Raw genomic sequence first — 20,515 nt, forward strand, 5'->3', positions numbered from 1 at the left:
CTTACATATTGTGACTTGTTCTAATTTCATGCCCTGTATTTTTGAAATCACCTAATTTTGGAACAAAACAGATACTAGATAAATGATTACATTTTCATAATTCGACTCCTGTTAGTGTGGCAGAAGAATCTCAAGCAGAATATGCAAAATATATCATTTCAACATTTAACTCCAAAATAGAAATGATCCAAATAACATTAGGGTGTTAAGGATTCACAACATTCTCAGTAGTCATACAGTCCTTGCTGTAGCCCTGCTTTTAAGATGTCTTTTTTTTTTTTCTGAACTCCAGTAACTCTGGAAATGCACAAAGTGGTAGAAGCCTACAATTATTTTGTTATGTTCAGTTTGCTTTGAAGCGTGTTTTCCTTGTAAGACAACGTCAATGTTTCTCATAAGGAAAACAGGATCATAACTTTTTGTAAATGGCCCTTAATTGCAGAGGGAGTGTCTGGACAGTATATTTATTTTTATAACGGTTATAGTCAGGATGCCACATTGGCCTACTGAAGGAGTAGGCTTCTGAACTTGTACTGACACAGTTTTCAGCACAAGTATTCCCACATGAACTCAAGGACAACTGTAAATCAAATTCTTTATCTCAAGTGGGATCAAAAATTAGCTGGGTGCCCCTACATCCCCCTGCCATTTGTTTTGACTGTGTGCATTTGCATCACAATTAAAGTACCACTGAGAGACACAAAACGACCCCAAAATACATGCAAAAAGATCCCAAAGACAGAAAAAAAAAAAAAGACCAGTGACTCAATACGATTACAAATTGACCCAAAAAACATGCAAAATGAGCACGACAAGACAGAAAGTGACCACAGAGACTGGCAAAAACTACCGCAAATGCACAAAACACTCCAAAGTCAGGTAAAGTGACCACAGAGTGACACAAAATGACTACAGAGACAAAACGCAATGGCAACGAGATACAAATTGACTTTTTTTTTTTTTTTTTTTTTTTTTTCCCCACCTTTGCAAGCCACGGTTGAAAGCTTTAGGGGAAAACTCCTCACGCACTCCTCTTGACGACTTTTTTCTGCGATCGCTTCTGTCTTTGGGGTGAAAGGTGTGCGTGTTTGTGTGTGTGTGTGTGCGTGTGTGTGTGTGTGTGTGTGTGTGTTTCCCAGTGAAACACCAGAGGGAGCAGCGGTGTCGGTGAGATCGTCGCTGCTCGGATGCGGTGAATCAACACACAGGCGAGGTACGGGCGGTCACGTGACGGCTCGTTGCCGTTAGTGAGTTTTTTTTTCTTTTTTCTTTTTTTTTCTCCCATTATGGCGGAAGGGCCAGCCGTGCGGATGGACCGTCTCTCCCACTCTGATGCTTGTTTCGTGTCTTGAAGGAGAGGTTTTATTATTCTTTTTTTTTTTTTTTTTTTTACATCTCCCCGCAACAGCCCGGCGTCTTTTCAGCTCGACTTGCACGTTTCGCGTTTATCGGCGAAGTCATGGCAGACCGCGGCGTGGATTTGTCCGCCCTGCCAAAGGAGGTTAGAGACCAGTTGGCGGAGTTGGACCTGGAGCTGTCTGAAGGTAAAGGAGGAGGAGGAGGAGGAGGAAGGAGGAGGTGGAGGAGGAGGTGGAGGAGATGCTATAGCAGATTTCCAAGCTAGCTGTGTCTGTATCTCAGATGTATGGGTATCGATTAAAGCGGCAGTATTCGTTGCCCTCTTCTACTTTTCTTTCATGATAAATTCAATGGAGAGGAGGGAGGAGAGGAGAGGAGGAGAGAGGAGAGGAGAGAGGAGAGGAGAGGAGAGGAGAGGAGAGGGGGACGTCAGGCTGAACCAGCTAGCCCATTCTGTGCTAATACAGGATGTCGGCATGCGAGCTAGCAGTGCATGACAAGCAGCATCGTACAGGAGGAAGCGAAAGGCTCCCCATCCATTTCCTCCTGTTTCCTTTGTCTCGTGTTTCTGTATATCAAAAAAAAAAAAATCTTCTCATTTGGAGTGGGACTGGATGTCAAAGCCGATGCTCGGTGTGTGTGTGTAGATGGCTGACAGATTGGGATGGCCACCAGGGCTCCTTCTCTCGTCTTAGCTCTACTTCTTCATACTGAGTGTGCGAGTTAAGATTCATGTGTGACATGTTTTGGACATCACAGAGGCCTCTGACATGGTGTCGTCTGGGTTTTAGGTTTAATTTCTGTAAAAGCTGTGAGTCACCGTGAGTAGTGTTGAAATGTAATGACCAGGCCTTACAGTCATCATCTGCCCTGAAGATACAGTCTCTTATGAGTGTCAGTGATTACCACATAGGGATGGGCAATAAATGACTATTGTATCATATCGTGAGACTAGTCATCATCTTTTGTATAGCGCAATATCCTGATATGGCATACCTGTTGTCTTCTCCTGCTTTTAAAATCAGCGTTAAAGTAAAGTGATATCGTTTTCTGAATTTACCAGACTGTTCCAGCTGTTCTACTATTTCTCTTTACCTACCTAGTCATCATATCCACTTTACGGAGGATTATTTATCTAAACGTGTAAAGGTTTTGTGAAAGAACCAATAATCATCCCCACAGTATTGTTGCGTTATCATTATCAAGGTATTTGGTCAAAAATACTGTAATATTTAATTTTGTCCACGTCGCCCGGCTATATTTGCACATGTGTATGACCTCGGTGACATTCACTGGAGTGTCAGTGTCAGAGCCTTATACACCTGTGTGAACCTGCAGTTACTTCAATTATAAGTTTGTGCTCCTCATCATGTGTCACACTACCCGCAGTGGCTTTGTCAGGTGTGTGTGTGTGTGTGTGTGTGTGTGTGTGTGTGTGTGTGTGTCTGTCTCCGCTCACGGAGCGTGAGTGATGGGTGTATCTATTTGCTGTAGTTTACTCATATGAGGACCATTCATTTATGCAATGCATAGTCCAAGTCAGCCCCTCCCCCAGACCAGCTGTTAGCCCCCTAAGTGTGACTGTCACATGTCCTTGACAGTACCCCCCCCCCCCCCCCCCCCTCTGCAGTGACCTGTCAGTCAGTGTCTGCTTATCCATGGCATTTTAGGTTATATGTTGTTTTTTTTAATAGCCAGCATATTTCCTCCTCCATGATCGGCTGATACTATTGACAATGCATGTTGCATTGGACATTTGCATACTGCAATAAAAATACAACTACACCTTCAATAGCGAATTACTTGGGCCGCTATTAACAATTATTTTGAGTATTAATTAATCTGTCCATTGTTTTCTTGATTAATCAATTAGTTGTTTGGTCTTAAAAGTCAGTATATGGTGAAAATCTCGATCAGTATCTCCCAAAGCCCTAGGTGCAGCCTAAAATATATCGTTTTGTCCCGACCAACAGTCCACGAGCAAAATATATTACGATTTTTAACATGAAGGACTAAAGGAAACAGAAAATATTCGCATCCAAGAAGCTGTAATCAGAGAGCATTTCTTCATTCAAAAAAAATTCTCCAAATTATTAATCAATATCAAAATAGTTGCCGATTAATATTCTGTTGACCAAATAATTGATCAATCAACAATTTTTTGTGAATACCAGCAACACCTTATATAATTCATATCAGCCCTTAGTTAAAGTATGCTGATAGTAGTATAACTGTAGGTGTTTTAAGCACTGACTGACCTCCAAGGTTTTTGTGTTGTTCAGGTTTAATATTTCATAGAAGTTACTGTGTTGGCCAGACGTAGTTTTCCTGGTTCTGGATGTTTTAGCCCATCAATCCCAAATAGTTCATAAACATTACAGTCTGACCATAGTAGATTATGGGTAATTTAAGGAGAGACTGACATGACAGTATAAAACCTGAACTGTGGTAACTGTCCATTAGGCCTCTTAGGGTGAATTCTGGGCAATCTTATAAATCGATGATCAGCATTGAATTATAACATGAGTTTTGCATCAGTGTCATTTTTAGACACTGAAATTTGCTGAAATTACCCAAAAAGTTTCTGCGTGATTGTTCTTTTATACTTATATTATGATTTGAAGTACCGTGATGTAAGGTTTTGTGTATATTGTCCACTGCTGTCTTTTCATTTAGTTCACTTTTTTCATTCTAACCAGTTATTGGTGTTCATTTATATCAGAGTGTATTTGAAATCATCTTGTTTTTGGTCGTCCTTCCTGCTGCTGGAAAACATGTCACCTTTATTGTTGCTCAGTTACAGATACTGTAGTTCGTAATACAGTTGTAAACAGGAACTGTTTTGAAGACTCTTCCTTGTTGTTGTGTCCAAGTGGGTGCTAGAAGTATGAGATTTTACAGTTGGTTACGAACAGAAACACTTTTACCTCAAGAAGCAACTGAATTCACACCGAACTGGTGTTCATGTTTACTCATTTTATGCTCTCAAAGATTTTCAGATTGTTTACTAAAGCATTGAATGTTTGCAGTAATTTAGTGTCATCTACGTGTAAGCCTGCAAGTCACTTTATCAGTGTTTTCTGTATGTTTGTGGAGGACTTAAAGCACACATTTGGTGGGGAGGGGGTTTTAGGGTCCTCCCCCAAGAAAATGTTATGTTTTGCAACTGAAAGCATGCAATTTCACATCAATATTTAACTTCTTTTTTTTTTAATCATATCTATGAAAAAGTTGAAAAAAAAATAGTTGAAAAAGCTAGAGCAGATAATAAACAACACCCAAAAAGCTTCAAGATAAAACTTGCTAAATAAGTCCACTGGAGAACAAATACTACCATTTAGATCTGGGAAAAGTCATTTCGTTAGTTTGTTAGCCTAAGCCTTCTAATGGTAGGGGAAAAGCCTGCCTTAATGACTGGATGCATGCCTCATGTCACTACCTTGTGGGCTACTTTTCTTGAGTCCATAACAAGTCCTCATCTGAACCAAGTGGAAATGCCTGTTCCTTCGTTGCTCGGATAAGAACACGGGCCTGCCAAATGGCCTCTTAAAAAACAACTCCGTTCTGCTAGCCCCCTGTGACCATGGGGACACAATGAGGACCATTGAGGCAGTCTGAGCCGCCGTGGCCAGGAGCTCTGCTGCCATTTAGGCCATTCAGCTGAACCCAGTCTTTGTGTGCATGTTGGAATGAGCTGCCTCCATATGAAGAGAAAGGGAGGGGCCGGTCACTGGTCATACTTGAGAAGATGACGTGTGGTGTGTACTTCCACTGGGAGTGGTTCACTCTGACGTCTCTCTGCTGGGCCAGTAAGGTTGTGTCTGGCTCTTCCCTGTAACCAGCCTACTGGGTTGGTATCCACTACCACCTGTCGAGTGTGCCGTGAAGAAAATCTAACAGTGCTGACACAAGCAAAATTCTGGACAAATGAGTTTTTCCTCTGAGAATTAGCAGCTGCTGGTCCAGGCCACATTATAATACAACCTGAAATGATTGACATTTCCACCCTGTGATGGACTGGTGACCTGTCTACGGTGACAGTGTCTGTGGGGATAGGCTCCAGCTCTCAATGACGGATAGACGGTTGGCTTTTCCTCCCAGCTGCTTCTAAGTTTTAGGAGTACTTTCTCGTGTGGAGAGAACATGTTTCTTCATATATAAGTGGAGAGACTGCCTGTTTGCATCACTATGTGGAGACTGAGAGCCCAGATGACAGCCAGCTGCTTCTTTTTAGGCCACTTATTCAGAAGCAGTTGCAGTAGGTTGTATTCATTTGTGTATTAAGGGACGGAGCAGAGGATAACAGCACTAACATGGACCCACTTTGTATCTCTTGTCTGTCTGTATTATTTATGAACGGGATATACAGCAAACAGTTGTTTTTGTCAGGGGAAATGCTTATTTTGGGAAAGATTACGGACATGTGATAGACACTTCCTCAAACTCAAACTAGTGCATGTAGTGCAGCGTTGTCGTTTTTAAGGTGGGGGTCTGCACTGATAGAAAAAGGAACAAGGGGTTCTCACATTGACTGTGAAGAAGAAATCTTTAACTCGATTCAAATAATTCACAACTTCAGACTCCTGCAGGCCTGATGCTGCATGCTTTATTGCTATGTTGGTGCACTTTTCTTGAAATTAGCAGGTGGAAATATGGTGAAATTTATATTTTTACAACTATCGCAGCATGAATTCTTCAATGTGAAGTCACAATAATTTGGTTATATGTGCGTTTATTGTACAGTTGACTGAATAGAGAAACAGGAAACAAGGGAGAGCGGAGAGGACCTAATGACATGCAGCAATGTCCCCAGCTGAAGCGAACCACAAACATGGCAATTACAGACCACTAGACTTTTTCTCATGACTCTATTTACAGAACTATATGAGGTATGTTAAAAAGCTCAACTCATGATTTTCACATTGAGTCAAAAGGCTTTCGAGTGTTTTTATAGGACATGGTGCCATAATTTTCAAACAAATGTATGTTCTCAGATCTCACTTGACAGATTGTCTGTGACAGAATTTGGTCAGATTCAACTTATTTTTCATTTAGACAGCAACTGGGAAGCCCGATGTTTCAACATGAGCATTTTTATGACAATGTGATTATAAAGAGGGATGGTAAACAATAAAAATGATTTATCGCCCAGCACTGCCTGCAAGACAACTTTGAAGTTTTCTCCATTATTTCTCATCGCATTAGCTTCAAGCAGTCTCCGGAGTCTTCTGGTAATTCCCCATAGTTGTGTTTAGATATTATGGTAGAAATTGCAGCAGTTTCTGTTCCTGGCAAGTTTATTTAAAACACCCAATAAGTCAGAATGCAATATGCATAAATCAGCTTGCTGATAGTCAGAGGCCGGGCCCGAGGGCTGGCAGATGGCTTGGTACTTTTGGCAAAGGTCTTTTATTATGTGTTTGTGTGTATACAATATGTTTGCGCTTGCAAGTGTGTATGTGTGTGTGCATTTGACATAATGCTGTTTCTGTGACTAGTTAATGATGGCTTTGGTCCCTTTTCCTCCTCCAGGCCTGTAGTTGGCTGAATTATTCACACGCTCTCACTAGATACCAGGACACCCTCACAGAGTGATGTGGTGTTGGTGTGTGTTGGTGTGTGTTGGTGTGTGTGTGTTGGTGTGTGTAGTTAGTGAGCGTAACTTTATGTTCCCCAGGTGCAAGTTTAGGCATGTAAAAAAAGAAAAAGAAAACCAGCAATCTGACTGAGCTATATTGACTTTCCGCTCATCAGCTCCCAAGACCTGCACATCTCTTCTGTGTGAAACTCACCTTTTCTTTCTTTAAAAGATACTTAACTTGTTGAACGAGCTCACGTGTGATGTCGGGTAGGGTAGGGCAGGGCAGTATGGCATAAATCAAGAAAGTATGCACAATTGTACTTTTTATTTTCCTCATATGAGTTTGATTTGATTGAAATAAAAAAGTTAAACACACAGAATTACACATAAAACATTCATTTTGATGTTCCCTGCAATACATCATTCTTACCCAGAGCAGCAGAAACTCAAACACAAGGAATAATGCATTTTTGCAAAATTGTTAAGATATGAAACAGAATATTGTAAAAATGATAACACAGAATTTATTATATCCGTTCACCACCAACTGATGTGTGGTCATATTGAATTATTAGTATATTATTATAGTGTCAGGATTCAGACGTTGAAGTCTAAGACGACATTCGGACGGCAGTAAAAAGTAGAATAGTGTTTGCAGAGTGCCATTAAGGTTGGAGCTCCTCTGTTACTGAGCATCCACCCCTCTGAAGTGCTTTTCTATGTCTGATCTTAAGTAAGTTAAACAGAGACTTTGTCTGCAGTGAATGAAAAAACGGCTCACGTTACATTAACGTCCACCCATTGATGTGTTGCCTCTGCATGCATCTCAAGTTAAACTAAGAGTGTTTATGAATTGGACATGTTTACAGGCCAGGCAAGCCGGTACCCTGTCATGTTGTTGATCTGTGAGTCACCGCAGATAGGCGTGTGTTCTTCTCCAGGGCACATCCGTCCACTGCAAAGTGATAGAACCTGTTTACGCCTCTGAGCTTGGAGGTGTGACGCAAACTGTGACTCATCACAAGGGAAGAGTGACTCTGGATTTTATGGTGCTGGACCCTTTCTCACACTCTGCCCCTTAATTCACCCCTTTGCCAACCTGTAGTCTCTGCTGCACCGAAGGCGATGGTCCCCGACCTCTCTGACGTTGCACAGTCTGTCTTCTCTGTCATTTAGTCTTGGGCCCAGGCGGGGACGCACCAGACAATTTCGACTGATGTACAATCTGATCTATATCTCGTAGCCTACACCATGAGCTCATTGGTTGCAACACCAGAAATCAAGTTCTTGTTTTGTTTTTTTTGTCGGTTTGGGAGTCGATGCAGAGTCCCTCCAATCTATCGCTTGTCTATATCCACTGCCCGGCTGACCACGTGACTTGTGCTAATGCTCAAGAATGCTCTTGTGAATATAAATAGACCTGGCTGGCAAGACAAATTCGCTTTCATGCCTGAGGAGGAGAAAACAAGCATCTCTTTGACACAAAAGGCTCCACCATTATTGCAGTGGCGGCCGCCCTCTCCAAGTCCTTAGGAGTCGTAATTGTGTGTATGTCTTTCTCGCTGAGGCAAATGTTCCTGGCTAGAAGACAGCAGCCAGTGGCAAACACGTCTGCACGGCCAACCAACTGGCTGGTTAGTTGCTACATGTGGGTCACTGTTACGCCCATGGGTTGTGTGTGAAATACCGCAGCCTGCTCGGAGCTGCCCTTCTTAGGCCACTCAACCTGCTGTCTGACCCCCAGAGAAAGTTGTTATAAGTGTGCTAATAGTTGAAGCATCAGATCAGTGGTTTAAGATGGTTTAGGTTACCTACAAACGGTGTGCACCTAAAAATATTGCTGACTAAATGATCGTGTGAGTTTTTAGATGGATTTTCTATCTTACAGGCAGTTATGGCCTCACTTCCCGCCAGGTTCCTATCAAAATCAGCAGGGGTTCGTCACTTCATCACCTTTACACATCATTTGTTAAAGCTTCCTTAAATACATCATGAGATAATAGTTTCATTCACATTATATGTGTGTTGGTCTTATGTAGATGTGGGTTGGTGAACAATTAAGCAGACAAATCCACAGCAGAGTACACTCACTGTCATTTTGCAGGTTAGCTGGCTTGTTAGCCTCTCAGATGGTAATTATCCAGATTGGTCATTGTAGGCGTCCCGCTAAAATGTTGTAGTGCATTTTTACTGTTTGGAGTTTGGAGGCTAAAGTGGTGTTTCTGATATCTTTGTAGACGTGTTTTCTTCCCATCAGTAATAGAGGAATGTTACCAATAAAAAGTGAACGTTGTTTCCGTACTGGTGTTGATTAAGGTTTGGTATTAACTCTTGACATGTCCGGGACTCTGACCATAAAGCTGGTGTCTGTTGTAAATGCAGGTCTCCATTGTCTCCACCTTCCTGTCCCATTGGCTCATTCTCTGACTCAGCTGATCATTACAGCCTTTGAAGTGGGTGCGAGGAGCATGAGGTATTTTCACAGCAGCCGGTCAGTTTCTATATATGAAAACACAGGCCTGCATCACAGGAAGGGCTGATGGGGAAACTGGAGATCAGGGGTAAAGCAGTCCTGCTGTAAATGTACAATGAAAGTTTCCAAAAGGTCAATTGCTCTCTAATTTAAAAAAAAAAAAAATTTTCCCCCCTGTTTATTTTGTTCTTCTGAACTAAAGCCTTCCCTCTAAATAGTTCCCTTCCTAATTCCCGTGCCTAGCCAAAGGGTTATCGAAAATTCCCAGTGAGTAGAAGTCCTCAGGAAACTCCTTCAACAGGCCGATGTGTATCTCCCCTCTTGGCCCCTCAGAGCACATTGTGCTTGAGCTTGGCTTGTAGTCATGGACCCCTTTAATTCAACTCCCCAGAGAGAATGAGGTAAAACAAAGGCCTTGAAAACACAGAATGGGTATGGTGTCAGCTTCTTAATCCCTGTCTGTCAATAGCGGAGGTCTCTATGGAAGTCCATATATTGCTTGTTCATTGCCTTGAATGGAGGCGTTAGGTGAATATTTTAAAACAAGGTCGAATCGGCTGCAGCTCTGGAAGGCTGACCTCAGTCATTTCCTGGAGATGAGCTAAAATTGGTTGGTTGCCTGTGAGCACGATCTGTGTTGCTATAACCCTACCTTATGAATTTTGGACTCCATTTTGAGACGTTCTTAAAAGATATGCCGCATGACACTGCAAGTAGTGTCAGTACATCAACGCACAGTATTTTTCACACTCTCATATCAGTAGGAGGGCCTCCCTCTGAAGTAGGTTTGTGTCATGTGTTACATACCCCCACAGACAGTGACAAACACACTGATGACAGTTGTCTGGATGTTATCAAAATCACGTGGCGAACCAGGCGGAGTTAAAGATTATCCATGAAAACTTCTCTTTTGGATTCAGACCAGGTGTAAACTTGTTGACAAACATCTTCAGACACCTGAGGTAGATATTGAGCTGTTGCCAAATGTGAGGTGTCATCAGGGGAGTACGTCAAGTCTGGCGCCATAAAACTATGACTATACAACATGTTACATGAAACAAAATATAATCTCTTCCACTAATTGACCTGCATCACCCACTTGAGCCGGGCCCCTACGACCTTGCACCTTCAGCTCCGTGTGACGTGAAACGTTGTCGCCGATATGTTTGTGTATATTAGTGATTAACAGGCATTTATACAACCTGTTTTCCACCACAGTGTGCTTCACTTTTACACTCGTCTAGTGTTGCACCTTGTTGAGCTGGAGCGTCCCCGTAGATTCAGAGCCGTCAACTTCAGGGCGGCAATAGATTCCCATCGTGATGACAGGCTGTTTAATGAGTGCGAGCGGTGGGTGGTATGAGGTCAGGACCATGAGCTGTCCACCGGACTGGAACTTAAGGCAATGCAGTATGCAGTTTCAGTGTCACCCAGATTGAAAGTGTTTCTCAAAGGCCACTCATGTCTTGTTATGATCTTACAATATTGATTTTAATGAGTCAGGCTAACATTTAATGTTCTCCTTTAACCGATGAGCAATTAAGCAGTCAGGAAGCTTCATTTGTGCATATGTCATCTGGAGGTAGTGGCGACATGGAGAATTGCTCAGCTAAGCTCAGTATTTATAGCACATATTTGCAATATAATGTCTCGTATACTCAGTGACTACATGTCTGTGTGTTGGGGGCAAGAGGACACACAGATGACATCTCAATGGATGTACAAGGCTCAGTGAACCTCAGGTCTGACCCCTGTATGTCTTCATGACAACACTGCTGCAGTGAAACCTGATACTTCTCATCCACTTTCACTACTCGGTACACTGTGGTTACCCAGCAATGCTGAAACACTAGTCTGTTATGCAGTTTGCCAGCCAGGCTGCCTCGGTCTTCATATGCTTCTTCTCCGTTTTTCTGTTCTTTGCGGTGCGCTGAATTAAGTCAGAGTTTGACTCTACTGACCTGCTTACACTCCCGTCGTGGATCAAATAAACGAGCAAGTGGAGGTAGTGACAACAGATATCACACTAATCAGATGTTTTGACGTGTCACTGCAGGAAAAGCACACGTGTTACAGCTAACGTTAACGACAGATCGTTTTGATTCAAGTGAGAGATTGTGCCTTCAAATGGAGTCGCGTTTACCACGCTCACGAGAAAAGTCCATATGAACGCCCCTCGCTTGTGGTGACAAATTTGCTGTCGTTTACAAAAATGGTGGAAGCCATGGAAAATTCCTTTTTCGTTGGTTTGTAACTTAATATATTGTAATTTTAGTCATATCGAGTTTCTCTTTGCAATTGAATTATACGATTGGGGAAAATGTTGATTATTCTAATGGCTCATTTCTCCCTCTGTCATTATGCCTTTGTATTTCCTGTGTTGTGTTACCTGTTGCTTCCAGATGTCATCCACGTTGGTGCCAAGCAGCGGTGTTCTCACTGTTTATGCACACGCTAACCATACAGTGCACATGACTTCCTGTGCCATAACCGCGAACTCACAAGTTCTATTTGAAGGCAGGCAAGAAGACCGGCATGCACAACAAGACCTTAAAACTGAAGCAGCTAAACGGAATTGAGCCATCATTCATTCTGTTGTTTACAAACATCACAATGTCTGTCCTTAAAAACAGCGATTTAATGACATAAAATACCCGGGGGTGGTTAGCTTAGCTTCACATAAAGAATGGAAGCAGTAAAAGTGAGCTTGGTCAGAACTTGAAAAAGCTGGGGTGAAACAATGACAACAATGTTTAGGGTGCCGGACATTTGTTTGATGTCATTCCTCTGCTCTCTTTCCCCACATTTCCTATCTATCTCTACTTTGTTAACTACTGTGGCATGTCAATAGTTTATTAACAAAGGATCAAAATAGTGTGATAGTCCCTGTTTGATACCATTTAATTATCCAGTTGTCCATTAGCTCTGGACGACAGTTAATCCTCACTGTGGAGGATACAGTTCATGGTGCTGTGGCAAACTAATCTGACCAGAAACCAGTCTGGTATCTGGCCTCTCTTTTCATGCAGCTAATGCCACAAACACACACCTGTTGGCTACAAGCCCGTTGCAGTTATAGTGTGCTTCAGGGCAGCCCAGACTGACGGATAAACAACATTAACCTTTGCTGCTTACGAACAGACGATCCACTTTTGTTTGTCCGACGTCAGTCTGAGTCCGCAGTCATCAGTTGTTCAGTCCTATCACTTTGATGAAGCAGATTGCTCTGACTTTTATCTGCACAAGAGCTTGTCGCTGTGAAGATTGGACGACCTGACTGTTATTGTCTCCAGTGACACGCAGTGACCCAAATTTGTGTCTGGATTTAGTGATACAGCCTGGCTTATGGAAGAAAAAAAAAAGAAAAGGAAATGTTCTCTGCTTTCTTATCGTGAAAAGTGTAAAAATGATATCCTGTACAGATTCATGAAACGATGAGATGCTTGATTCAGCCAGCGTTGAACCGGCCAGCGTGAACGTGTGCGTTTTAAGACTTGACAGATGAGGGGACATGTGATTGTCTCACATTCAGTATACTAACACACTGGCTCTGATATTTATTCATATTCTCACTGTGAGCTGCTGCGTCTTTGTCTTCTCTGTCGTCTTCTTGATGTCTTGTCTGTAGTTTCCTGTAAATTCTACTTTGGTTCTGCTGACGGCCCTAGCATGGTTTCACTTCTTGTGTTCAGTACTACTCCCACCCTGTCTCAGATCCTCTGTGCTGCTCACATCCTTTGAGTATGTACAGTTATGACCCACTGCATATTGACAAGCACTTGTGCATCACTTTAAGCTGTAAAATTCTCATAACAACTTTTTATTGAAACAGCCACGTCTCAATCGGCTTCTTTTTCTCGTTAAATCTTTTCAGTGAGGTTTTCTCCAAAAAAAATGTCTTAGAATTGTAAAACTAGTAGTAATAATATTTACCGGATTCCTGATAGAAAATGAACTACATGATCAAATATTCACATTTTCCAAATGGTGGTGGTGACACCCTCCATGTGATGCATCGTACCATTGTCAATATATATCACATTTTAATATCAGCTACAGTATCTACGATACTAGTACAGGACGATCTGGGACTGTCTCTGCCAGACACATTATCATTATCAAAATGTTACTCTCGCTTAACTTTGCATTGTTAATCTGTAACATGTTGTCTGTAACATTCCCAGGAGGATGTAGTTTGATGTGCTGGTAAATATTATTGTGTTTATGCGTACTGTGGGATATGTCTGACATTTTGTCTACCCAGTTTATAATAAGAAGGGATTTTGCATTAGAGTGCACCAAGTTTACCCAAGTGTAGCTAAGAAACTGGCAAATGACTACATATTTTCTCACTGCTGGGAACTTAAAGTGACGAGTGATAACTTGCCATATTTTGGCCACCTCTACTTAATTGTGATTAGAAAGGGCAGCTAACTGTCAAGACCTGCTGGTTTTACCCTTCAAGCAACCAAAGACAAACCGAATCTGGTCTCCAATGGAGATTATGTAGAGAGAAATTACACTCCCACTGCTTTTTTTTTTTCTCAGCTGGCCGGCAGATTTCTTCACCCATCCAGAGATCACCATCCTCCCTGTCTGCCTGAAAAACCCCACATGGACCCACGGGGTCCCAGGGGAATTGTAGGCCTAGTTTTGGAGTGGAAAACATTGGTGCTGGGGGTGGGAGGACGATGTACAAATGTTTGAATCACTCTCCAGATATGAACCAAATTCCACCTCAGTGAGAACTGATCGGTGCTCAGACTTAAGAGCTGTGATTCAACGGCTTAGAAAAAGAACATGCTGACTTGGATCTAAGAAGTCGACACCTTATTCAGTTTTCTGGTTATTTTCCAGCTCCAATAGCTCAGCCGTATTTATACTTAATGGTGTTTTCCTTTTTTAAATTGTATTGTTCAAAAAACCCTCCTTTAGGCCTATTACATACATGTTTCAAATGTGTTTTAAAAAAAAATAATGATAAGATGAAATACCTGCATATAATTGAAATCCCATGTGAGAATCTCAAATTATTGTTTTCATTTTTAACAATAATGAATAATAATAAAATGAATTATTATAATTATTAATCTAATTTTGTTTGTTCACAAAATGTCACAAAACGGAGACAAAATGTCCATCACGGTTTCATAAAGCCAGATAAAAATATTGAATTACCATCACTCAAAACAATGAAAAGCAGCTAGTTCATATTAAAATGCTAAATGAAACTAATCTCGTACCAAACAAAAGCAGAGCAATTGATGCTTATTTTCTTGTCTAACTGCTGACATATTAGCGCATGCACCATAGAAATAAGCTTCTTACATCTCTGAACTAATGACCAGGTGCCGTTAAATGTCCTTGAAGTCATTCATTTGCATTTCCTGCCGAGTGCTATTTTCCCATGTTCTCAGCACAGTCTGTGCATTGTTTGTGTTTCTGCTCAGGGTCTCTATGAACAAGATCTCGTGGGTGACGTTAGTTCCGCCTCCCTCAGCCCCTGTGTTTATGTGTATTTACATGTAAATGTGCATACCGTGGCTGTTTATGTGGCTATTTTCTTTGTTTTTGAGGTTGTGCTTTGTGTCTTTTCACTGTCATTTGCTCACCAAGACTCGACAGGACAATAGCCTTTTGGGTGCCTATTTTTTGTGCTATAGAGTAGTGACAGTGGTGTTTGTTAGCATCACATTTGTCAACCCACGGTAAACAAAGACACCCTTGTGTAGATCAAACCGGTATCACGACGTGAGACAGCAGTTCTACACTGCAGGTTTAAAGGTTAACCTCAGTTCAGACCTTTTTTTTTTTTTTTCATCTGTCCTCTAATAAGTGCACACAAATGTGCAGACGCGTAGATGTAATCTGTTACGTTAGATGTAATCTCCGATTACAGATTAGGATAGATCCTAAAATGCGAACCCTGGATAGTTTTCATGACGTGAAAGGGAGGTTTTATTTCCCATTTCTTGTGTAATTTGGTAGTTAACAACATTGAAGTGTTTGTGTGCGTGTTGGTTAGAAACATGTCACATGCAGGTGTCTGTGCAGACAGGGAGAGCGGAGCCGACACAGAGGCAAAAGGAAATGGTGGGTGACAGTCATGCCACTTGTTAAGCTGCTCACAGTAATTACAGGGCTCTCTGGGGTGGGGGGCTAAACACTTATGTGTCAATAAGGGAGGGTCTTTGTAGTATGTATATAGTATGGATGCGATCCAGAACAAAGAAACGACACAAACCATATTTGGTCAGATGATATCGAGTTGTTGCAACATCTTCAACAGAGAAGTAAAACACTGACTCAGTGCCTTTTGTTCATAAACATGTGAATGCCAGAAGGCTAAGCAGCTGATTCCTAAACCATTCAGTGCCCCAGTAAACAACATACACTCAACATAAATCTCATCATTGAGCATGTTGTTTCTGTGTGTGTGTGTGTGTGTGTGTGTGTGTGTGTGTGTGTGTGTGTGTGTGTGTGTGTGTGTGTGGTTTGTGAATAGGTTTGGGAATGGATGGGTGTTAACTGCAATCCAGACTCTCTCCTGTATTAACTCATTTTAGAGGGCTGTTGCTCAACTCCAACGTTTGTTTTTTTTTTTTCATTTAAGAAAAATGCTCTATGACGACAAGACAAATGGAAACTTTTGGCATGAAAAAGTGTTTCACGAAGCTTCTCTTTTTTTCTACGATGCAGCTAATATCAATTAAAAGGGAGGACAATTTAGTATAAATGTTGGCAGCAGAATAGCTGAAGAGCACACTGGCTTTGTTGCTGTAGCTGTATGGTCATGTCTGGTGATAAGGGCTGTTTGTGGCAGCTGAAATTGAACTGCTTCCATTTTCACAATTTCACCCGTTGCTGCATGACTTGGAGGTGAGCGTGAAGTTTTAGGTGTTTCTGATGAGAATTTGTCCCGGTTCATTTGTGTGTTATTGTGTATTCCCCCCACGCAGCCTGCTTTCATAACCTTAGCCTTTCCTTTCTAACCTGCTATGCCTGCGTGCTGTTCTCATACCGCTGTACATTACTCATCAGTTATTCACCACTGATGTGGTATTAATGTTCTTAAGGTTTGGTTGAGAAAGTCAAATATGTAATCTCTTATTCATAGTCACCCAAGAAACAACATTTGAAGTGTCATCTTAAATGTCATGAACAGGCCTGAAAAAAGGTGATTCAACATTTCCGCTGCTTGGAAAAACTCATGGAAATAAATATTAAGATATAAAAGACTCGTACCCAACTTCGGTATCATTTAGTAGCAGAACAGCTCTTGTTTTTATGCTGTAGCGACAGTCGTGGCAGGATGCATTATGTTTTCAGGTTGTCTGGCCATCCCAGCGTCGTGAACACGATATCTCCGGAATGTGTTTGGGGAATTTCTTTTAAGTTTGGTACAAACATTCACTTGGACTGAAGGACGAACTGATTCAATTTTTGTGGTCAAAGGTTACTGTGGCCTCACAAAACACGTTTGTGAACACGAATGAAGAAATTACATTCTAATTATGACAACATTTTACACAAATATCCATAACCTAAAGGTCAAAGCTTCTACTTCACTGTGACATCTTATTGTCCTGCGTCTTCATGGCCATTATTCAACGCCATAACTCGGGAACAGAAGGGAAGATTGTAGCCGTATTTCACATTTGGTCAGATCACTGAAAGGGTTCAGCCTGAAACTGGTGATTTTATAGGTTGAAGATGTGTGTGACGCACCCATGCTGATGCCTGGGACCCCTGCCTGCGTGGCGGTCGTGGAACATCTTGATTTTCATTTAGTGCCCATGTAAACAGGTTAGATCAGTCACGCAGCCTTCATGAGGCACTTGTCACGTGCGACAGATGCCTTGATCTGCGGCACATCATCTAGAGCAGAGGTCTTCAACAGGGGGTCCGCGACCCCTAGGAGGTCGTGACATTTTTGGTTGATTAGACAATTTTTCGTATTTGTTTTTATATATTTTTGCCCCCCAATTTTTCTCCCACAAATTTAAATGTCTTTAAATACACAATAACATGAATCCAACATGTTGTAGCGAATGGATAAATGGAGGCAGAAGATGTTATCTTTCAGTCAGAAATGCACACATTCAGCGACACACAGGAGCTCTCTCAAGCTGGACACAGGAAGACTAGCCTGGACCTGTCCCTCCGAGCCTCCTGCTTGCAAAGAGGAGGACCCGCCCCTATCGCTGCTGTGCCAATCACAAGGCCGCATGTTACATGCTGGCTCTGTCAGATTCCCTGTCATTGACCGAGAGCCTATTCAGCAGTCCCCAGCTGACTAAGATCCCAGACACAAGGACGCACGCTGCAATATTATTTGAAAAGAAGATACCATTGTAAAAAATAAATAAAAAATAAATAAATGAAAAAACAACAACATTTACTTCACCCACGAATCCTTGTGCAATCATTTTTGCAAGAATAGCTTAGTGTTGAATGCACAATAACAAGGTATGTTTGTACATGGCACTTGGCCCAGTTAAATATAAAACACAATTTTATACAATAAATATATAGTAAGGGGTCCTTGCTCCATCTGTCTATCAGTTTGGGGGTCCTTGGCCTGAAAAACATTGAAGACCCCCGATCTAGAGAATAGGTGAGATGTCAATTTTTCACATTTCCAGGCACGAGTGGACAGGGAAAACATCTTTGATCACGTGTGTACTATATAGTCATAGCAGAAACCCGATACAGGCTCTAATTACACAATGTCAATAATTTACAGGTGAAGGGGAGTGTTTTTCTGATGCACTCCCTCTCTCAGTCTCTCTGTCTCTCCGTCTGTGTGTCTCGCTCTGCACGAGTGTAAATAAAAATCACGTGTCTGCTTTGTGGTTACAACTCTTTACTTGTCAGATGTAAAAAAAAAAATTGACTACCGATAGCTGGAAACTTTGTAGAAAGATAAGGCTGGACACACACACGCGTGTACAGCAAAGTGATGTAGCCATAACACACCATGCAGACAGTGCGAACCACTGTAGCTTTTTTGCAGCAACTTCCTTTTTCGGAGCCTTATCTACCAACATGGCGCTGACTTTATATTCTATCGGAACAGAAGCTGGTTTGCTGGTCAAGTTCCTTTTTAAAGGCTTCACTATATATTTATATCATTTGATTCTGGACAGACATGCATGTAAACTGCAACTTGACTGGTTGGTGGAGTCATACACCTAATTCTAGTTTTTCTTAGATTTCTTATACTTGAGCGTTATTAGACCACTCATTATGAGGGTTCATCTGTGTCTGATGTAGGACGTAGAAATAACATTTTTCAAAATTGATTCAATTGTTGGATCTGACTGCGGAGGTGACTACGGGACGAGACATCACCTTGATGTTCATGTAGCAACTGATATCATTGCAGATTCACGAATCTGTTTAACTCTGGCAACTAAACATAGAGTGCTGCACGTATTAGTAAACTTTTTCGACTTTTACAAGTTTAGAAAAAGTTTAGATTTATTTGGAGCATATGCCATGCCACCGATAGATTAAAATTACAACATGATATAAAGATTTGTAAAGCTCAGAGTTGATATATTTGATGGCTTCAGTCATGCTGGTATGCATGGAGTGATGCACAGCACACATATAAAGCAGAGTTGAGCTGCACAAACACATCAGGCTCTAATGTGCTGGATCATAATGGAGAATGCCATGCTTGACTTCTACTGTGAAAGCCCTTTATGTCAGAATGGGTTTTAACCTTACTGCAATTATTGGTGTAACTGGAAACGCTCTGTGTGTGTGTGTGTGTGTGTGTGTGTGTGTGTGTGTGTGTGTGTGTGTGTGTGTGTGTGTGTGTGTGTGTGTGTCTGTGTGTGTGTGTGTGTGTGTGTGTGAGAACCTATGTGAACCTGTACTTTTACTTGTGAAGGGATCAGCCCTCTGTCTGACTTTTCTTGAGGTCAAAGGTCGACAGCAGCAGTTCAAAGTAAGAGTCAGAGAGTCACTCCCATTTTGTCTTGAATGAGCTCTCATCACAGTGTTAACATTGTTTACACAACCACAATGATGAACACTAGCTTAAAAAGCTTTGATGACAAAGAGAAGGATAATGATGATTAAAGAAATAAGATTTGTCACTGAGTTTATGAATCTCAGACACACACACACACACACACACACACACACACACACACACACACACACACACACACACACACACACACTTTGCTGACCCCATTTGTACCACAGTATGTTGAGCAGGTCCGGCATATTTCTGGTTTGACATACTGACACACATCTCACAGAGAAGGCTTGTCATGCCACTCTACTCCAGGCTCCCTCAGCACTCATTCCTCTGTATACTGTAGCACCCTTTAACCTGCACCAGCTGTGTACACACACACACACACACACACACGCACGCACGCACGCACGCACGCACGCACGCACGCACGCACGCACGCACGCACGCACGCACGCACGCACGCACGCACGCACGCACGCACAGATACATTAGCTTCCTGCACCTCAGAGGAGTTTTTGCCCAATGAGCCAGCTCTCCTGGCCAGTTGGCCCTCTCTGTTAATATGGTGTTTTCCAATCAGCACATTCCTCTTTCTCTAGACAGACACAGGGAGACGATTTTGGCAGCGCACACACAGGGTGGGGTAGTGCTCATATCCTGTCCCCTGACCTCAGATTACACACACACACACACACACACACACACACACACACACACACACACACACACACACACACACACACACACACACACACACACACACACACACACAGAGCGAGAGAGAGAGTTACTGTACTGTTTGGCTCATGCTCACATTCAAAAACACCACATTCTTGCTCTTAAAGCATCCAGCTTTTCCTCTGTTTTGCACCAGCTGTCACAGTCAGTCTTTTCAAACCCAGAGCCCCTCAGTGTCTCTCTGCCCACTGCCAGCCACAGAGCCAGTGTGGTCGTGCCAGTCCGAGCCTGTTGTCTTGCCCCACACCAAGACAGACTCTCTTCTGTCTGTGTTAATGACCTCCCTCCATCTTTCCATCTCCCCCTTCCTCCCTACCGGCACCACTTGGACACCAGGACTGGGCTTTGGCATAACCCTGTCTCCAAC

At 42.2% G+C, this 20,515-nt stretch overlaps 1 protein-coding gene across 2 annotated transcripts in view; it reads left to right on the forward strand.

The window, feature by feature from the left end:
• The first annotated feature begins 1,299 nt into the window (after nt 1–1,299).
• The window catches only part of dip2ba (disco-interacting protein 2 homolog Ba), a 41,057-nt gene continuing 21,841 nt past the window's right edge, over nt 1,300–20,515 (forward strand). For both annotated transcript variants that reach the window (XM_069141241.1, XM_069141242.1), the window contains exon 1: nt 1,300–1,544. In XM_069141241.1, coding sequence (XP_068997342.1) covers nt 1,460–1,544 — 85 coding nt within the window. In that variant the 5' untranslated portion in view covers nt 1,300–1,459. The remainder of the gene's footprint in view (nt 1,545–20,515) is intronic.

This window comes from Embiotoca jacksoni, unplaced genomic scaffold (genome assembly GCF_022577435.1).
Source record: "Embiotoca jacksoni isolate LCO1_2020_lvr unplaced genomic scaffold, fEmbJac1.0.p SCAF_9, whole genome shotgun sequence".
Taxonomy (NCBI): Eukaryota; Metazoa; Chordata; class Actinopteri; family Embiotocidae; genus Embiotoca; species Embiotoca jacksoni.